Raw genomic sequence first — 19,949 nt, 5'->3', positions numbered from 1 at the left:
CCATATTTTAGAGCACATTTGGCTTATCACTATTAGTAATATCAACTTTTTGATTAGCCAGATATCTTAGCAGAACACTCCACTTTATCAATTCTAAGATGCATATTTTTATACATTTTCATATCTCTGATTTTGTGATGTATTTTATAAGTGGAGGTGCCTTAAAATGGCTATCAGCGAAATGCCAGACCTCTCCTAGTTGTATGAATACTTTCTGTTGATACTTCTAGTAAGATCAAGAAAGTAACAGCACCAATGGTGTTTGATTTAATAAAATGTAGTATTATATGTAGTTAAAAAAAATTAAGGCTTAAAAATTTGTCTTGAATAGTTTCTGAACTTGTTAATAATATGCTGTCTCTAAGTGTTATATTTTAAAACTGAGATGTGAGTTTTAATAGGATGGGTCATTCTGTTATTATTTAATATTGATACATTAAATTAATTTAAAAATTATATTTGGTTCCACAGTACCTGCATTTAAACTAGATCAATACAGGTCCAATAGAACCTGTATTAAAACTAGAACAATTAGTATTACTCCAATTTAAGAATATTCAAATTTGCATATTTCATTGTATTATCTGGTATGTTTATTTGAAAGTGTCACTCTCACTACTCACTCATTGGCCTTCCTTTAAAAAGTTTCCTAAATCTAACTTGTTAGCATAGTATTCCTGTTTTGGTATTATGTTTGAATCTATTTTCTGTTTGTTTGCTTCTCCCCCCCTCACTAAGGGAGCATGCTAGCTCCTTTCAAGTTAAAGAGGGAAGTAAACTCTTTACGATTTTAGTTCTAGGCTAAATTTTAAAAACTTAACTTGAAGTTTAAGAACAGAGGAACTAGGAGTTTGAGTGGAGAGGGAAGACAGGGCCAAGGTCAGTGGCATTCCTATCATATTATTTCTCAGGGGGCTGCCTTTGAGAAAGGCCAGGGCATTTTTTTGGCCAACTTTTGAGCATCTAGTATTTTGCTGATTTCTTTTTAGGCTCAATAATTAGGCAGTAATTTCCCTCTTTAATTTTAAGAGGTGAAAGAAAGAAAGTCTTAGTCTGAAAGATCTTTAACAAATCCTTTTATGAAGAGCTACTTAAAAACTCCTTTCCACTTGGAGTTAGCACTTCAAGAATGGGGTAATGCATGTTGGGTTTATTCCTTTGGAATGTGTGAGAAACCCAATTTTTATATTTCTGTTGATTTGTTGAATATAAACATTTGAATAGTTGTACATTTTTAACAGTGTTTTTCTTCTTTTGCAGATGGTTTAGCTGCCTTGTCATTTTCCATTAGTTCTCTGACCTTGATTGGAATGTTGGCAGCTATAACCTACACAGTAAGTATAATGGTAATAATTGAGTTAAAATTAAAGAATCACTTGATGATGCAATTTTCTTACCTTATTGGTATATTCAATTTAGCTCTGTTTTCCTCTTTACTATCTAGTACTTTCTTCATTTTTCTTGAGAGGAGGGTAGATTTTTAACTACTTGGTCATAATCATTTTATCTGTATTTGTGAAATTTAATATTCAGAAACAAACTTTATAACTTGTGAACCTTGAAGTGGTTATATACTATGCAGTAATAGATTTAGTGATTTATAAGCATATTAGAACTCTGAACCATAGATCAGTACCTGTTGTGGATTCAGTAGATTTATCCTATATGGGGATATAGGGCTTTTAAAATCAGATATTTTACATCACTTGATATTTCTCTAGTATAAAGAATCTAATCTTATACTCTCAGAGACTTTGATTTTTTTTTTCTGGTCTCTCTGGGAATGGTACGATATGACTTATAGCCTGACAAACTTGTGTGCAGAGTGCTTTTTGAGTTTTTTGCTCAAATTATAGAGGAAAAGCCAGTAAAAATGCTTCTTACTTGCCTCCCAAGGGAGAGTTGTGTAGGAAGCTTTAAATTATATGGAAACTTTTCAGATTAATGGAGTTTATGTTTAGAGCCTTCTTGATTGATACAAAGATGAAAAATGCTGGTTATAAAGAAAACATTTTGGGTATTATTCCAGTGTCTCCCTTTAAACAAAAGAAATGGGCTATTAGTGTGATAGCAGAATCTGGTTTTGTTGCATAATCATTCAAGTGTCATAATGTATAATAAAAGAAGTCTAAAATCATGCATTTTAGTATCTTTCAGGTGCTTGGGTATTCATAGCCATTTTTGCTTTTTTCATGTATTACTATACAAGGAATATATCGGTGGGTAACTATCTTCCCATCTCAGAGAATATATATATTACATGTGAATTGTCTTTTAGGAAACATTCACAAGTTAATAACACATTAGGACTCTAATTGCTATTCTGTGACTGATTTGTTATGCTGATCTTGGGTTTGTCTTTTACCCTTCCTGGGTCAGTGTTTTCCCCATTAGATGGGAATAAAAAAATGCCTCTTAGGGATTTTTGAAGGTCAAATGATACTTTTTGTAAAAGTGCTTCGAGAAGTATAGGGAGATGAGGATATAACAGTCAATGAAAGATGAGTCGGGAGAAACGAACAGAAAAAGAGGAAACCAACACGTAAGGTCATCGTCAGGAACCATGAAGGGTCTGCGATTTTACCCCACTTGTAGCTTGTAGTCTGCTACAGTTCCATGGATGTTGGTCAAAGGTGTAAGACTTCTGGTCAGAGAAGAACTTTCTGTTGCGCAGCAATGGCAGCAGCCACGGGAGCGCGTTGTCTTGCGCCCGTTTCCTGAGTCCTGACTCCCATGGGGCAACATGAAGAGCACCCATCGAGACTGTCGCAAAGCTGAGGACCCTCGAGTGTAGGGAAGCTGAGTCTTTATTAACGGACAGGAAACGTGCCTGCTCTTGCTCCAGAGGAATGCAGTCTTTGTCTTCCCAGGCTATTTGCTGCACAAACATTCTTGAAAAGATAGTACAGAGAAAAAAAGGGCAGTTAGTGCCTGGCTTGCAAGATGTGCAGAAATGAGAGACCCATGGAGGATTGTCTTCTGACGGCCGGGCCGAGTGGTGGATGCTGTGAAGATGCTCACACAGTGCAGTGTAGGGGACAGACAGTAGTGACAGGTCAGGAGTAGCTTCTCTGACCTTAGACCAGAGACCTGAGTGAGGTGGAAGGACAGCCAGCCACGAGGGGAGGTGAGTGCAGAAGTCCTGGGGTGAGCACCCTGTGCTGTGTTCAGACAGTTAGCGGGAGGCAAAGCTGGTGTGTGGGAGCTCAGGTAACTGGGGAGGGTGGCAGGCGTGGATGAGGGCATGTTTTATAGCGCCTCATGGACCGTGATTAGGATTTTGGATTTCATTCTGACTGAGATTAGAAGCTACTAGAAGGTTCTAAATGGAAAGTAATAGGATCTGACTAACATTTTAACAGTATTACTCTGGTGGGTCTGAATTCAGTAAGCTCTGGGGCTGATGAGTGGGAGTGGGAAAAATGTGTGAAATTATTAAAACTCTTTGAAAGAGAGCTTCCCTGTAGGAACGATATTGTAAAGATAAATATTTCAAACTAATATAGTTTATATTCAAATGGAAACTGTGAAACTTATCATTTATGCAATGAAACCAAGTATAATAATTATACTGACTTAGTTCAGATAGCCTTAGAAGAGCTTTACTTTTTCTAGAATGCAGAGGGCTGGGCTGAAGGCCATTGATAAAATAATCAGAGGACCTGATGGCGGGAACCAGAAAGGATGCTGAGTAGGTGGGAGGGGCCACCAAAGGCCTGAGCCCAAGGGGGAGGGTCCAGTGTCATAGGCACCAGGTGAGACTGCCTAGGGGTTACCTACCTAGGAGTTACCGTGTGTGTTTTCTTTAAGTAGCATAAGCAGTACCGTTATGATCCTTGGGGGAGAGGCTTAAATGTGGGTCCCTTTTAAGTCCATGGATCTCTTGAACTCCTTTCCCATCTAAAGTGGGAGTAATATTTAATAAGGTTGTGAGGATTTAATTAAGCAATTCATCAAGTCTTGGAATCTGTTGGCCACTCAATCAGTAATCACTAGGCGCTCAAACTGTTGAATGTTCAGTTTCATGTGGTTCAAGCTACAGATTCCACCGCTTTCCTCACACGGTGAAAGTAAACCAGGTGTTAACAGCAGCTGTGTCATGGTCAGTGAGAATGTGGATTATGAAGAGGTAAGTCAGTCAAAGAGACATTCACAGTCGGGTGGTGGTTACTCTTGGGTGTGTGGATAGACAGATAAACATCATTTAAATAGCACTACAGAATGTGCTCAGAACTGGGTGGAAGAATGTTTTGCTACCAAACCACAGTCTCGCCAGTTTTACTACCTAGGTGGGATAGAGAAGACCCTGGTTAAGGGGGAGCATGGTATGCATAGCCGAAGACTAGCTATGAGTGTGAGTGTTTATGTAAAATGTGGTTTCTGAGTCCTGACTTCCCCATCTGAAAAATGGGCCAATAATACTTATTCAGACTTCAATAAAAACTTGTTGAAAATCAACTGTTTATTGATACGTGGTTTTATTATTGGTAGGTGGCTAATGGTGCTAATTATCATATTTGCTTGTGAAAGCAAAGTTTTCTCCTAAGTAGTTAGGGAAAACTCAAGAATTGGAGCAGAACATGAATGAGGGTATAATAGATAAGCATGGGGAATAGAAGAGGTTTAGTTTTAATATGTACCGAAAGTGGGAAGTTAATGCTTAGAGCACTTTGACCCTGAGTACAAGGAATTAATTATTAAAGGTAAGATTATGTCTGTTATTGAATCTGTAGCTATCAGTATTGAAACCACAGAAGTTTTTGTAATGTATGTGTCAGTTGAATGTGAATTTCTTAGGTATGCGTTGTTGTTTAGTTTAGAAACTAGTTGATTATTTAAATTTTACCAAGATTATATCCACTGTACCACATCTCAAGGAATAGCCAAGTAATTGGGCACTCAATTTTAGGAGAAGAATGTCAAATGACATGTTATCTTGCCTGTTGTTTTCAGCTTAAATTGAAAGGGAATCTGCTACTTTTTAAATTAAAAACAAACAAACAAAAAAACCTCTAGACACAAATATTTATGCAGATATTTTAATTTTTTGGTGCCACCAAGTGGGGAAATGTTGAATAGTGCTATTTTCATACAAAATGTATCATATGGACCACTGAAGTGCCTGTAAAGGCAGCGACTACTGAACTTTTTATTATGTACACTTATCAGTAAAAAAACTGAACATGTCTTCCAGGAGTTTATGAATTATATATATATATTTATGCTAATAAATATCAGTTTACTATAAATGTAGACTCATGTATTAAAGAAAACTAGAGTGCTAAATTAAGGATTTGAAAATAGAAATAAATAGAGCAGTGGTTCTCATAATCTTTGAAGACAGAACTCCACTTTAAAAATTAAATTTCTCAGCCTTCTGTGTGATAGTGTGCTTCATTGAGTCTGTGACCTGATTTGTAAGATGCACCTTATGTAAGATGCACTGTAAGGAAAAGGCCCTGCCCATGCTCTCTAATCATTTATAGTTTTTGTTTTATATTAATGAGAGAAGTGTTTTAGCCTTACCTACGTAAAAAAAAAAAAAAAAAAAAAGGCATATCAATCTTCTGCATACAAGATAAGGAAAATATAAGTGAAATAAGTTGTAAAGGTATTCCTAAAACTTTACATTTGGAATGTGAGTCTTCTGAATCACTTTTTTGAATTGGCTGTTCATGTCCATGTTTCACTCTACAGGGTTGTTTTATGCTATCAAGGGAATTGATGCTAACAGCTTTTCTTGGGTGCTCCATTCTTGTCTCAGGGATTTTCTTTGAAGCTGCTAACACACCTGTTGTGTAAATTTAAGCCGTTTTTGTTGTTGTTTTGTTGTTGTTTCTTCTTTTGCTACCTAAGTAGCAAAGTACAAAATGTCTTCTACTTTGGGCATCTTCCTTTCTTAAGCTTATAAAGCCTTTGACTGTTGCTTTGCAAGAAAATATAGAATCATGCTCATTGTTCCAGTTAATTTTTGCTTCACTGCTTGCTCCTTTGTTCTGTCTTTCCTTACACATTAACTTTTTGCTTCAATGTCAAATCGTAGTACTATCTTATAAGACATGGTAAGTGGCAGTTAAACTCAAGAGTTGTACCAAGAATGCAGATAACTCCACTGGAGAAGTAACTATAATGTAACTAGCTATGACCAAATTTGTGAATGTGCAGGTAATGACAATTACATCATGACTTCTGCCTAGCCACTGTTTGTAAGATGCATCCAAATTTCACTGATGTTAAATGTGAAAAAATATATGTATATTTTAGAATCAATGAATATTTAAAAGGGAAATCTTCATTGAATACATGTTAAGTGAGTTGTTTCCTTAGTCATGACAGCATCCGTGTCCTTGAATAATAGGTGTTATAAGTATACGCAGGACATATATTCAGTTTACAGGCAGTGCTTGGTGCTGACCTTTCTAATCCAAGGCTAATAGGTTGGAAACTCATCCTTCACAGAAGAGAGAGGTGCAGGGAAAAGTGCTGTTCTTATAGGGGCAAGAAGGTATTAGAAATGTTTGTAGTTTGTATATATTCTTTCAAAACATTTGGCTTTTAAAATACAGGTGGTGATTTATTCTTGGAAGTTGAAACAAATAAAATTGGAAGCAATTATGGCTGACCTGGAAGCATTTTAAATATGATCTCTTTATCTTTGTTGATTTTCTGGTAATTCACTAGAGGGCAGTAGTAAGCAATAAAAGTTTTGTGTTTCTGAAAAATGATAGCCTTCATATATTTTTTTCAAAGAAATCTGAGGTTAAATTCAAAAGATTGTTGTTTAAAGATCTTAAAGTTGTAGTGATTAAATATTTTGTATATGGTGTTATGTCAAGTTTATCTTCATCTAAATATTATACTTAAATTTCCTGATAATCATTGAAATTTAAGCATGTAATCCAAAAATAAGCTAAAAGCTAGGTAACCAAAACAATGATTACTTTCTTTTACTTGTTCTCTTCAGACAATTAATAATTCACAAAAAGATGTTGTATTCTGGTACCATGTTACCACAAGGTGTTACCAAGGACATACTTTTATTTTCTAAAATTTTTACTTTAAGCTATTTATTTAAGCTATAGGAATGCAGTTTAACTCTTTGAATAAATGTGTAAATTCCATGTAAGGAAATAAGTTCATGTGAATAAAGGGAACTAAAATTTTTTTTTGTTTGAATATTATTTTCTTAGAGAAGTTATTTTATTAATTGAACACATGTTTGTTCTTGGAATAAAGGTAGGTAAAAGAAGAATTGAGACCTAGAATTGAGCTCTAACCCTAATAGAGCTCTAACCCTTTTGCTCTAATAGAGCAAAAGAATTGAGACCTTACGTACCAAACAGTCTACTGCAGTTATTACTAGTCTGGCTGAGAAATCTATATTGTTACGAACTTTCCACATGATTCTGATTAGCTAAGTTTGGCAGATCTAGTGATAAAACAGACATGCAGACAAATAATGTTAATGTCCAATGTCCTGTACTATAATTGAGTTATAAGCAAGGCACATTTACAAATCAAGGAAGGTTTCTCAGGTGCGGTGTAATTAAGCTGAAACCTGGAGGGCAGTGGACTGGGTTAATGAGGTAGGGTGAGACGTGGGTGTTCCAGATGAGGCACTGCATGTACACAGGTGTGGATGCGGAAACTGCAGTGACTGAGGAGCAGTGAACCATTTAGAGGCATGAGGTTGGGTGGTAGGGATCAGGTCACGAAGGGCTTCGTAGGCCAGGATTAGATAGTGACGTCTATTCACAAGACTAGTAATTGTACCTCTCATTGGAAAAAAAAAAATTGTAAAGTGACATTTTCAAACAGTCGTTCATGAAATTCTGATACATACAGAAAGAGGCGAACAGAGTAGTGTGGCTCTGGCTAAAGGAGCAGCAGCAGACCGACCCTCCCTGGCTCCCTGCCTTCTTGTCTCCTGTGTGGTCCTGATGGCCCTGACGCAGAATCCTGGGGACTCCCGCCAGAACACTTGGTCCTGGGGAATCTCAGTGGATGCTAATCAGAGGAATGACATAATCTGACATGAGGGTTAGAGCAAGATCGCTTTGGAAACAGCGTAAAGGATGGATTTGTAGAAAGTGAGACCAGCAGACCAGTGAGGAGAATTTAGATGACCTTGTCTTTGACAGTAAACTCTAAGTAGTGGCCACGTTTTTAGTACTGACTGGAGTACAGATTCCTTGGGAAATAATTGGGTTGTCCAAAAAGTTCGTTCAGGTTTTTCCATAACATCGTATGGAAAAACCCAAACGAACTTTTTGGCCAACCCAATAGTATTGAGTTCTGAGGTTAGTATATTTAGAGACCCAGATCCATCAATCAGAATAGCAAAATTTGGGGTAAAATAAGCCTAGTTCGGAGGTGGTTGGAAAGACAGGAAAATATACTTGGGCGTAAACTGGGTTTAGCAAAATAATGTTGCCTCGGCAGTTGGTTGTAAAAAGCAACGTGGACTTGTGGTAAAATGATATGTGAGTGTGGAGAGTTGGTGAATAATCATCATGTAATACTGTATACTCATCAGAGTCTTAAAGTGCTGTGTTACTTTTTTTTCATTACCCTTTAAAAAGTGTGGAACTACTAGAACAACAGATAAGTCAGAGTGGTAATAGGGATAGGACACTCCTACAAGGGAAGGGTAACATCTCTGGGACACCTTGGCTTCCATATGCTTTTTTCTTTACATTTTCAGTATTTTGAGTATATAAAATTTATTGTTAAAAAAATAAACCTGATTAAGTTTTTCCTTTTTATATTTTACCAAGGTCATTAGGAGTATAAGTTAGATAAGAATTTAGCTAGTTAGAAGAAAAGTATTCTACTCTGTCCAAATTATATTTTCTTCTAATACAAATAGAACCTTTCCCCAACCTCTCCTTGTTGTTTTTGTTTTCGAATGATGGGGAAATCATGAGAACATTAACTTATGTTTTAACAATATTTAAAATGCAAGATTTTAAGTGTCTCTCCTTTAGAAAATGCAAGGATTTGCATATTGGGTAATAATTTCAGCTAGTTAATTATCTAAATACAACATGCTATATAGAGTGAGTTGATACTACCTGATAGAACTGGTTGATATCTGGGATTTCCTTTTAATCATGTTGTTTGTTCCTATTCCCCCTTAATTAAAAAACAACTCTGATGTGTCAGAATTTATGCTTCCCTATATGAATTGTGGTTTAATCAATATTTAATCAATGTCTAAAGGAGACTCAGTGAGAATACTGAAGTGATTAAAATCGACACTAAACATATTTGAGATCATCCTGGGAGTTGACAGCCAGGTAGCAGAGAGCATGAGAGAAAATATGCAGGATTACTCAGGATATTTTAGAGTTTGGGGTTAAGCCTAAGAGGTAACGTTTATCACTTCTGCCCACATTCATTGCTTGAACTCAATCTCATGGCCCTACCTAACTTCAGGGAGGCTGGCTGAAGTAGTTTGGCTGTGTTCTCAGGAAGAAAATGGAACGATTTAAATACATGATGTTGTATCTACTTTAGAGCCCATTGCTGCAACCAAGAGGTGATAGTTGTCAGTTTTGCTTCTAGGATTTAAGGTCAGTAACGATTTGGAATAATGGTCACATGGCAGTTGCCATTAAGTGTTTTTAATAGTTACAATAAAATTTCACATTCGGGACTGGCTAATATAGAATTGGGTAATATAAAATAATATGTTTATTTTTAATGCCGATTAATATTTTAAAATTTCTTGTAAGAATTATATTTAAAATACTTAGTGTAAAGACTATAAATATTTAGAACTTACAAATAAACTACATACAGATCATTGGTATGCTAATCAAATAACATGTATATTAAAATACTTACATTTTACTAAGGGTTTACTATATACACTTGGGTAAAATTGGTTTTTTCCATAGAAAATAATTTTATAAATTGTTTCTACTGATTCATACTATCTTAACCCCTGATTAGCCTGAAATTGTGAGTTATTACTTTGATAAAGTATTATATTTACATTAATTTTATAACTTGTCCTTTGAAAAATAGATATTACCTATTCTAAGAATAGTATTACAGACATAACTCTATGTAACTAAATATGAAATAAACAGAATTATGAGGCAATATAATCATGATTCGCTCCCATATACCCTGTTCTTCGGTGACTGTCCCCTTCACAACTGCTTACTCATTTTGTTATTACTTAAAAGGACATTTTTTACCTGAAAATTCTGTATAATATGTTTAAAATAGTATTACTAGGGAATTCCATGGTGGTTCAGTGGATAGGACTTGGCGCTCCCACTGCCAGGGGACCAGGTTTGATCCCTGGTTGGGGAACTGAGACCCCGCATGCCTCATGGCGCAGCCAAAAAATAAAGAAATAAAATAAAATAGTATTACTAAAACGTGTTTTACTTTTGTTTCTTTCAGGCCTATGGCATGTCGGCCTTGCCTTTAAATCTGATAAAAGGCACTAGAAACACTGCTTATGAACGTCTAGAAAACACTGAAGACATTGAAGAAGTGGAGCAGCACATCCAAATGATTAAATCAAAGGTGAGTTGATATTTTATTGTAATCAGGGAGCATAAAAGTACTTTGTCTTTGAGCTGCTCTGTGTTGTGACTTAGACATTGGTAAGCCCATATTTTGACATTGTTTGAGTTTTTGTTCAACGTATCTTTAAAGAACCATAGTTTTAAAAAATTGTCTTCTGTGAAATGTAAGACACTGACAGTATGAGAATTTTTATCAGTGTTCTAACAGCTAAAACACAAAAGTTCTACTTACGTATGATGAAGACCTTGCTAGTTCCCAGGTGTGCTGATTCCGTGTGTAATATCAGATTTCACTGTATCACTTACGTTAAAGTTTTATGTACTAGTTGAATAAGATAAGATTACGTGAATAAGATAAGATTGCCAATTAAATGTACTTCTAAAAACACAATAAACTTTTTCTTCCTCTGTCACCTTCAAGTACCAGATAAATCTTATTTATAGAACATAGGAAAAAATGGAAAGTTTTCTGAATTATTCTATTAAACTATCATAATCCTGAGACAGAAACCAGATGGTAATAGCACACCAAAAAGAAAACTGTTTACTGGGCTCTCTTATGAAAGTACAGGCAAATAATTTAATATAAATAAAAATGTTAGCAATTCAAAAACTATGCTATAATAAGAGAATATTTCATAATTATAAGATTAGGTTTATCCCAGGAAGGTGAGGATGATATGTTAGAAAATAAAGTAGTTTAATATATTGAGAATAAATGAGAAACATAAACATCTTAATAGATGCCAAAGAGTATTTGGTAAGAGTCAATTTGTAGTTAACGATGTTTAGAGAAAATTCTTACCAAATTGGAAGAAAAGAAGTTGTTTAGCAAAGGAGGCCTACCGTGAGCATCGTACCTAATGAAAGAAACGTTCTCACTAAAGGCACATATACGACAGGGATGTTCATATCCTATTCCTAGTCAGATAGAAAAGAACGTAGGGGTAACTGTGGAAGGGAGAGGAGAGAAAAGGGGAAGTAACTTCTGTTATTTGCAGATAGCCTCTACCAAGAAAATCTAAAAGAACCAACTGGCAAATTAATAGACCTAAGAAGAGTTCATCAAGGTGTCCAGATACAAATGTACAGGATCATTCACCAGGTGGAGGATGTAATAGAAAATGACCTTATTTCCAATAACTGTGAACTATAGAATAATAAGAAATGTCAGAATCTTCCTGGTGGAAATTATAAACTTTATTGAAATACATAATAGAAGACTGAAATAAATGGAGAACTTCATCCGTTCCTACTTGGGAAGATTCAATATTGTAGAGACGACAGTTTTCATACGTTTAGGTGGAAATTCAATACAGTCTATAAAAGATAAAAAATGAAATCTTTATAAACTTCCTACCATACACTAAACAAATTCAGAATTTAAATCCAATATAACAGTTACAAAACGTTAGGAGAAAGTGAAAATCAAATTTTATTTTGGTATGTAGAAGACCTTTCTAAATAAGACTCAGAACTCGAGTGCAAATTGAGCAACTGGTGAGCTTTAAATTTTTATGTTTTTAAATTTATGTACCAAAAAAGTGGCACCAAAAGGGAATTTAAAGAACCAAAAATAATTTGAGAGGAAATAATCTGCAATATAGCTGATATATACTGAGCATCTTTAAGTCAAGAAGAAAAAAAGACAAGAAATACATAGAAATAATGAACAAAAGACCTAAAGAGTTTACTGAAGGAGAAATTAAACTCTTCAGTGAAAATATGAAGTGATGCTTCAGCTCATTAGTAATGAGTAGGTTGACTAAGATCCCAGTTTGTGTGGGACCTGAGGAGTTTTCCAGAACATGGGGGGGGGCTTTTATTGCTAAAACCAGATGGCTGGTAATTAGAGCGACTCAGTATTTTTTTTATCCTTTAGAAATTTATAAAATTTTTACCTTCATCAGGGGTTGATAAGAATTTGGGGATAGGAATACTGTTTGAGGGAATATAAAATATACAGCTTTTTAAAGAAAACTGAATGTTGTCACATGCACCTATACACACAAACACACAAACAACATACCTTTTAATAATTAAATTTTAATGCAACAGATGCCTAGGAGCCTTATCTTACTGGATTGTATGTATGCGCTTGTACCCAGGTGAATAAGGATATTCATGTCCCTGCCCCCTCAAAAAAGAAGATAATCTAAATGTTCAAAAATAAGGTATTTGTTAAATGAAAATATCATGGTATAATGTGCTGTGCAATGATGAAAAGGAATGAGGTAGATTTATATAGCTTAGAGAACATATCTTATGAAATTAAGTTAGACTTTCTCAGTTTAAATTCTGGCTCTCCTGATTTTGCAGGTAATATCTGTGGGCCTTATTTTCCTCATCTAATAAATGAATAAAATGCTGTTATCAACCTCAGAGTTTTATTCGGAAGATTTAAGGAGAATAAGGCACAGGAAATGTTACCTATTACGTAAAACAAAAACCATAAGTATATTTACGCAGAGGGACACATGTAGACACATAGATACACATGGTCTCTGTGACAGCGATAACCACAGAAGGGGGGGTGGTCGTTGGGGACCATGGGAAGAGCAGCTTTCACGTTTTCCTGTTTTTCCAACAAAGGATATTGTTTATATGCTGTGTAACTTCATTTCTTTCTTTCCAAATGAAATAATTGGTTGACTGCTGGGTGTCTCTCCTGGTGTCTGTCTGACCACAGTTCTTCTTACGTTGGTTTAGACAGTTGGTACAGCGCCTCCATTCATCCCACTGATGCTTCAGCAAATGGGCAGATAATTTGAGTGTGTTTTCAGTGGACCCTTAAATCAGCTTACTAAAAAATTGTTTTCCTGAAATAGGGAACGCCAGCAGTGAAATAAATCTACCTTGTTGGTATCCTTTTGATATAAGAATGGCAGTTTTGAGAAAAATTGTATAGTTAAGATATAAAGTACCACACACTGGAAGTATCGTGGCCTGGATCTGTCTTCTGGAGGAAGGTATCTTATTCCTCTGGTCTTCAGAAAATACCCTTCTGTAAGCTTGCTTTTTGAGGGATACAATTTGATAATAACCAGTGTACCTAAAGCAGTGAAGATAGTTAAATAATAATAATAGTCCCATGTATGCAAAGTATGGTCTCTGGACCAGTAGCATCAGCATCTCCTGGGAATTTGGCAGAAATGCAAATTCAGGGCCCCACCTGAGACCTAAGTCATGTTCTCTTGGGGTAGGATCTAGAAACCTGCATTGAACGGACTGTCCTATTGATTGTTATGCATGTGAAGTTTGGGAAGCAACAGGATCAGGAACAGAACATGGCAGTGCTGTAGTGTAGAGAGGTCGCTGTGACCCTGACATCCCCTTATGAAAGGGTATCCGGGCTGTTTGCGTGTGTCCCTTATTCCACATTAATGCTGCTCTGGGCTGGGCTGCAGAGCACACTGGCTGGCGTGTCCCTCAGCATCCTATTTCAACCTTGATAGGGATTTTTAACACTCGAATTATCTAACGCTTTAAAAAACGTCCCGGGCATTCCCTGGCAGTCCAGTAGTTAGGACTCAACGCTTTCACTGCTGAGGGCCTGGGGGTTCAATCCCTGGTTGGGAAACTAAGATCCCACAAGCTGCATGGCCTGGCCAAAAACTTTAAAAAAAAAAAAGAAAAAAAAAATGTTGTCCCATGTAAATATTTTCTTGGTCCTTCCAATAAAAGCAAACAAACTTATATTTCACCTTTTTAGTATTTAGCAGTTGTCTTGTTATTGTGGTTTATTACTGTACCGAGTTGAAGACAATTATGGGCAGGGGGGAGTTCGAGTGGGAAAGTGTCGCTCAGATGCCACAGAAAGGTACTGCTCATGGTTACGGTAAATATCATATGAAAATAGATGAGAATTATCTGTCAGATAGGCCAGCCGAAGAAAACATGACTCATTTGCCAATGTAAGTGGAGATAAGAAAGTGCTGGCTCTTAGCAATTGTTATAAAAACCTGTGCACACCACATACTAGTACTGCATCACTCTGCTGGTGTTTGAATCAGGGACTGAGAAGCATCAGCTCAGATACACTGTAACACAATCACTTGACCAAAAGGAGAGAGAGCGTAGGACCAGATATGTTAAGATAAGGGATAGGATGAGGAATTTGGAGATGAAGGAGAATAATTGAGCAAAGAACATAAAGTGCCTCATAAAAAGGGTGTTTTTAAAAATATTTATCTGTCTCCACATGACTTTACCGTATATGGTATTTGGAAAATAGGGGTCGAGAGGAAGTTCAGCCTTAAATGTACACACATTCACATCACATTTTGACACTGATCTGGGTTCAGAGATGTGTATTGTCACATAGAAGTTGTTGGGTTCTTTCTTTTTTTTTTTTTTTTTCCAATTTGTACATTTGCCAAAGGAGTCAAATCGAACTTAAAAAAGTTTGTGTTGCCTGATCTGCTAAATCTGATGGGTACTTTATAAAGACCTTAATGGTAAAAAATACTGTTTTATTTTGTTCTGTTATTTGCAGAGCAAAGATGGTCGACCTTTGCCAGCAAGGGATAAACGTGCCTTAAAACAACTTGAAGAAAAGTTACGAACACTTAGGAAGAGAGAGAGGCACTTAGATGTCATTGAAAATAGCTGGTGGACTAAATTCTGTGCTGCTCTGCGTCCCCTGAAGGTAAGTGGAGTTTTACAAAATTATGCTGTCACTCTTCCAAGTTTCTGTAGTACCTCTCAGAGGGGTTGAGTTCTCCTTGTGAGGCACTGCAGCGTGGAACTTAAGAGCATGGGTTTCGCAGTTAAAATAATCTGGTTTTAAATCACAGCTCTGATATTTGGTAGTTTGGGCCAGGTACGTAACCTCTCTGAGCTTCATTTACTCATGTGTAATGTAAGTATTATAGCAGAGGCTTGGGGGAATTTAAATTAAAATATAGGTAAGTAATGTGGTATTCTCCTGGTTTTACAAGGTTGTACTTTTCTGTGGGAGATCTGGGACCCATATTACACCTTTCTCAGATAGGCAGATTTCAATATTCAGATTGAAAATTTCAATAGAATTTGCTTCATTGTGAGGTGGCATGTTTCTGAAAGTATGTAAAAAGGTATTATTTAAAATGGAAAACCATTAATTTCCCTTTTTTTTTTTTTTGAAACCATCATTAGCTAGCCTTAAATTCTTCAGACTGTGGTCTTCCTCTTATAATTCAAAAGGAAATGAGGAAATGCACTGACTGCTTCCCCTAAAAAGCTTCTCTTTGGAAAGACTTCTTCAAAAACATACCATAATCAGTTAGATCTACTGTGTATCACTTTTAAACCTTTCTTAAGACTTACCTCAGTCCCTTTTCCCAAGGTGACCAACTTTATTAAGTGTGCAGATTGATTTCGCCAAATGTAGGTATGTAGGTATAGAAGATCTACATCACTACAGAAAGCTACTTTACGTCTTCCCCTGTGCCACTGAGCTCAGGCTCCAGCCACCCACTGATGGCCTTCTGTCACTGAGGTTTACTTTTATTTGTTCTGTGGAGTCATGGCATATATAGGCTTTTGTCTGGCTTCTTTGGCTCAGCACAGTGCTTTTGAGGTATCATCCACGTTACTGCATTTCTTTTCAGTGGTTCATTTTGTTGTCTTGCTAAGTCGTGTTCCAGTGTGTCTGTATCACAGTTTGTTTATCCACTCACCTGTTAGTGGGGATTCGACTTGTTTCCAGCGTGAGGCTATGATGATTAATGCTGATATGAACGTTGTGTACAAAACTTTGTGTAGACAGCTACACATTCATTCATTTTTCTCGAGTAAATGCCTAGGAGTAGAATTTCTGGGTCTAATGTTTAATACACATTTCACTTTATAATAAGTGAAGTATTTTTCAAAGTGGTTGCACCATTCTGCATTCCCACAGCAGCATGAGATTTCCAGTTGCTTCACATCCTTGTCAACTCATATTGTAACTGTTTGTGATAGTTCTAATGGGTGTGTAATCTTATCTCATGGTTTTGATTTGCATTTCCCTGGTGACTAATGATATTAAGCATCTTTTTTGTATTCTTATTGGCCTTTTGTTTATCTTTTCTCAAAGGCCTGTTTAAATCTTTGGCCACTTTTAAAGTTAGGTTTTTGCTTTATGAGTGAGTTATGAGACTTCTTTGTATATTCTGAATCAAGTACTTTGTCAAATTTGTGTATTTTTGTTTGTTTGTTTGTTTGTTTTTTGGGTTTTTTTTTTTGCGGTACGTGGGCCTCTCACTGTTGTGGCCTCTCCCGTTGCAGAGCACAGGCTCCGGACGCGCAGGCTCAGCGGCCATGGCTCACGGGCCCAGCAGCTCCGCGGCATGTGGGATCTTCCCGGACCGGGGCACGAACCCGCGTCCCCTGCATTGGCAGGCGGACTCTCAACCACTGCGCCACCAGGGAAGCCCAAATTTGTGTATTCTTAATGTTGACCCCTAGTTTATGCCTTGCTTTTTTTTTTTTTTTTTTTTTTTCTTTTTGCGGTATGTGGGCCTCTCACTGTTGTGGCCTCTCCCGTTGCAGAGCACAGGCTCCGGATGCGCAGGCCCAGCGGCCATGGCTCACGGGCCCAGTCGCTCCGCGGCATATGGGATCCTCCCAGACCCGGGCACGAACCCGTATCCCCTGCATCGGCAGGCGGACTCCCAACCACTTGCGCCACCAGGGAGGCCCTATGCCTTGCTTTTGTGTTGTCTCAACACTGTCATTCAAAAAGATGTTTCTTAAGTTTTTATAGAGAGCATTTTCTCCTGAGTTTCTTCTAGATGATAGTTTTAGTTCTTATATTTTAGGTTTGTGGTCCATTTTAAGTTAATTTTGTGGAATGATGTGACTTAGGGGTCAAAGTTTATTTTCCATATGGATAGCTAGTTGTTTCAGCACCTTTTTTTTTTTTTTTTTTTTTTTGACAAGACTATCCTTTGCTCATTGAATTTCCTTGGTACTTCTGTCAAATCGATTGTATATATGTGTGGGTCTGTTTCTGGACTCTCTGCTGTTCCGTTGATCTACATGTTCTTATGCTAAAACTTGATTACTAGAGCTTTATAATCAGTCATGAAATCAAGCAGTGTCAGTTCTTCAGTTTTGTTTTCCTTTTTCAGTATTGTTTTGGCTCTGCTAGATCCTTTGCATCTCCATATAAATTTAGAATTGACTCATAACTCCACAAAACACCCAGTGGAATTTCTCTTGGATTACTTTGAATCAGTAGGTAAATTTGGGGAGAATTGTTATCTTAATATTGAATCTTCTAATCCATGAATGTGATATCTTTCTGTTTATTTATGTTATCGTAAATTTCTCTCAGCAGTGTTTTGTAGTTCTCAGTATAGAGGTCTTGCAGATATATTGATAAATTTATCTATATCTTCATTTATAATATTACACATAAACCCACTTGTAAATGACCTATCCCATCTTTACACTGGCATAGCAGTAAGCCTCAAGTGCATAGAAAAGCTTGGACTGGGTTCTTGGATATCAGTGACTGATCAATACATAACCTTGTTTGTTATGTGTTTGTGTTTAAGAACAACTGACATAATGTCGATTCATTAACATTGAACTTAGGACCAACAGCAATATAACTCATGCCTGAACAAAACTAACACATGTGTTTTCTCAGTAATCATAGCCTTCTTAGTCTTAGGAACCAAACAGCACTTCAGCACTATGCTTGGGGGCCATTTTAAACAACAAAGTTACCAACAAAAAGCACAAAAAATGCAAAGAATGTAGCACTAAATAGACCACTTACAGGGTACTTGTTTGCAGTGTGAGAGCTGAAACAAGAAAGCAGAGTGTGGCCTGGTTCAGCCTCAGCTAGGAAATTGAGCATCGGGTGACTTAGAATTTTTACCTCTCTGCATGTATCTGCAAGACTGCCAAGAGCCACATGTATTGATTTTAGGGTCATAAATAAATTTTAGTGAGCAGTGGGCTTGCAAATGCCAGAGAATCAACTGTACTTATAAGTAAAAACAACAACAAAAATCCCCAAGTCCAGCAAGTTTTCTCTCCAACTCTTACTGCAAAACTTTGTGTTAAGCAAAGACAATCTGGAAAACATTGCATGGTAGAGAGAAGAGAAGATTTGGAGGTGGGCCTAAGATTGATCTTAAATCCCCCAAAATTAGGTGAAATAAGCCAGTCACAAAAAGATAGATACTGTATATGAGGTACCTAGAGCAGTCAGATTCATAGAGACAGAAAGTAGAATGGTGGTCTCCAGGGGTTGGGGGCAGGAGGTATGGGGAGTTGTTGTTTAATGGGTACAGAGGTTCAGTTTTGCAAGATGAAAATAATTCTGGAGATCGGTTGCACAGCAGTGTGAATGTATTTAACACAACTAAACTGTACACTTAAAAATGGTTAAGATGGTGATTTTATATTATTTGTATTTTACCACTATTTAAAAAACCAAAAACAGAAATGGCCAAAAAGCAGGTAGAAATGAAGAGAGTTGAACTCAGAGGGGAAAATGGGAGGAAAATACACCTAATTTCAGAAATGAAAAAAAAAATTACAAGGTGTCCAAAGGAGAATAGAATCAAATACAATTTAGTAAGGGGAGGCTTTGAAGAAAGCCAGAAAGATAACCAAGAGAAGGAAAACAAGATGAAGTAAAAAGGATCAGAAAAAGAGTGTTGAAATGAAAGAGAAAGAAAAACTACCTGTGTGTAGTGGTTTCCATGCAGTAGCAAAACAAAACAAATTAGCAGAATATTGAAATGCATAATCTCCCGCAAAATACCAAAAAATAAATAGACCTGAATCCACGTGTCATGAATATTCTGTCGTGCTCCGAACGCTGGTTGGAAAAGAATTTCCAGACACAGGGCAGAATGTAGAGAAGACAGGATTTATTAGAGGGAAGGGTCGCTGCCAGGACAGCGGGCTGAATTCCTAGTAGTCAGGTAGAGTCGAGCCTGAACATGTGCTGTGGATCAGTTTTTATAGCCAGAAAAGAAAGGAATGGTCTGAGGTAAAAATTTCGTTTACTGATTGGTCGAGGCAAATATACGTTCCTTCTGTTGGGTGGGAGTGGGGCAGGGCAGATGCCTTTCCTTATTTGCCCAGGTGGGCATCGCCCAGGTGGGCTCAGGAATTTCATAACCATGGCAACATGGAGGGGAGGGCGAGTAAGAGTCCGGTAGGGGGTGTAACGCTGACACTTTTTCAGGCAGGGTTGTCCTTTGTCCTTGAGACACCATTGTCCTTGGAGCACCACATATTCTATTTCATGAATAGACATGAAATAGACACTTTGTACCTGGGAAAGTTTATGTGCAACTTCCTAGTAAAACTGACTTCAAAATTAAAGAAAAATCCTCAAGATTTCTAAGAAAAGAAAATCAACTCACAAGGGCAACATTGTTAGACTTTTTAAAAAAACATACAAAGCAAGGC

At 36.9% G+C, this 19,949-nt stretch overlaps 1 protein-coding gene across 1 annotated transcript in view; it reads left to right on the top strand.

The window, feature by feature from the left end:
* LMBRD1 (LMBR1 domain containing 1) overlaps positions 1-19,949 on the top strand; it is a 110,503-nt gene that overhangs the window by 52,507 nt on the left and 38,047 nt on the right. The window contains exons 7-9 of the mRNA XM_060114707.1: positions 1,261-1,334; positions 10,420-10,545; positions 15,043-15,195. Coding sequence (XP_059970690.1) covers positions 1,261-1,334; positions 10,420-10,545; positions 15,043-15,195 — 353 coding nt within the window. The remainder of the gene's footprint in view (positions 1-1,260; positions 1,335-10,419; positions 10,546-15,042; positions 15,196-19,949) is intronic.

This window comes from Mesoplodon densirostris, chromosome 12 (genome assembly GCF_025265405.1).
Source record: "Mesoplodon densirostris isolate mMesDen1 chromosome 12, mMesDen1 primary haplotype, whole genome shotgun sequence".
Classification (NCBI taxonomy): Eukaryota; Metazoa; Chordata; class Mammalia; order Artiodactyla; family Ziphiidae; genus Mesoplodon; species Mesoplodon densirostris.
This window is presented reverse-complemented; position numbering and strand designations above follow the sequence as displayed.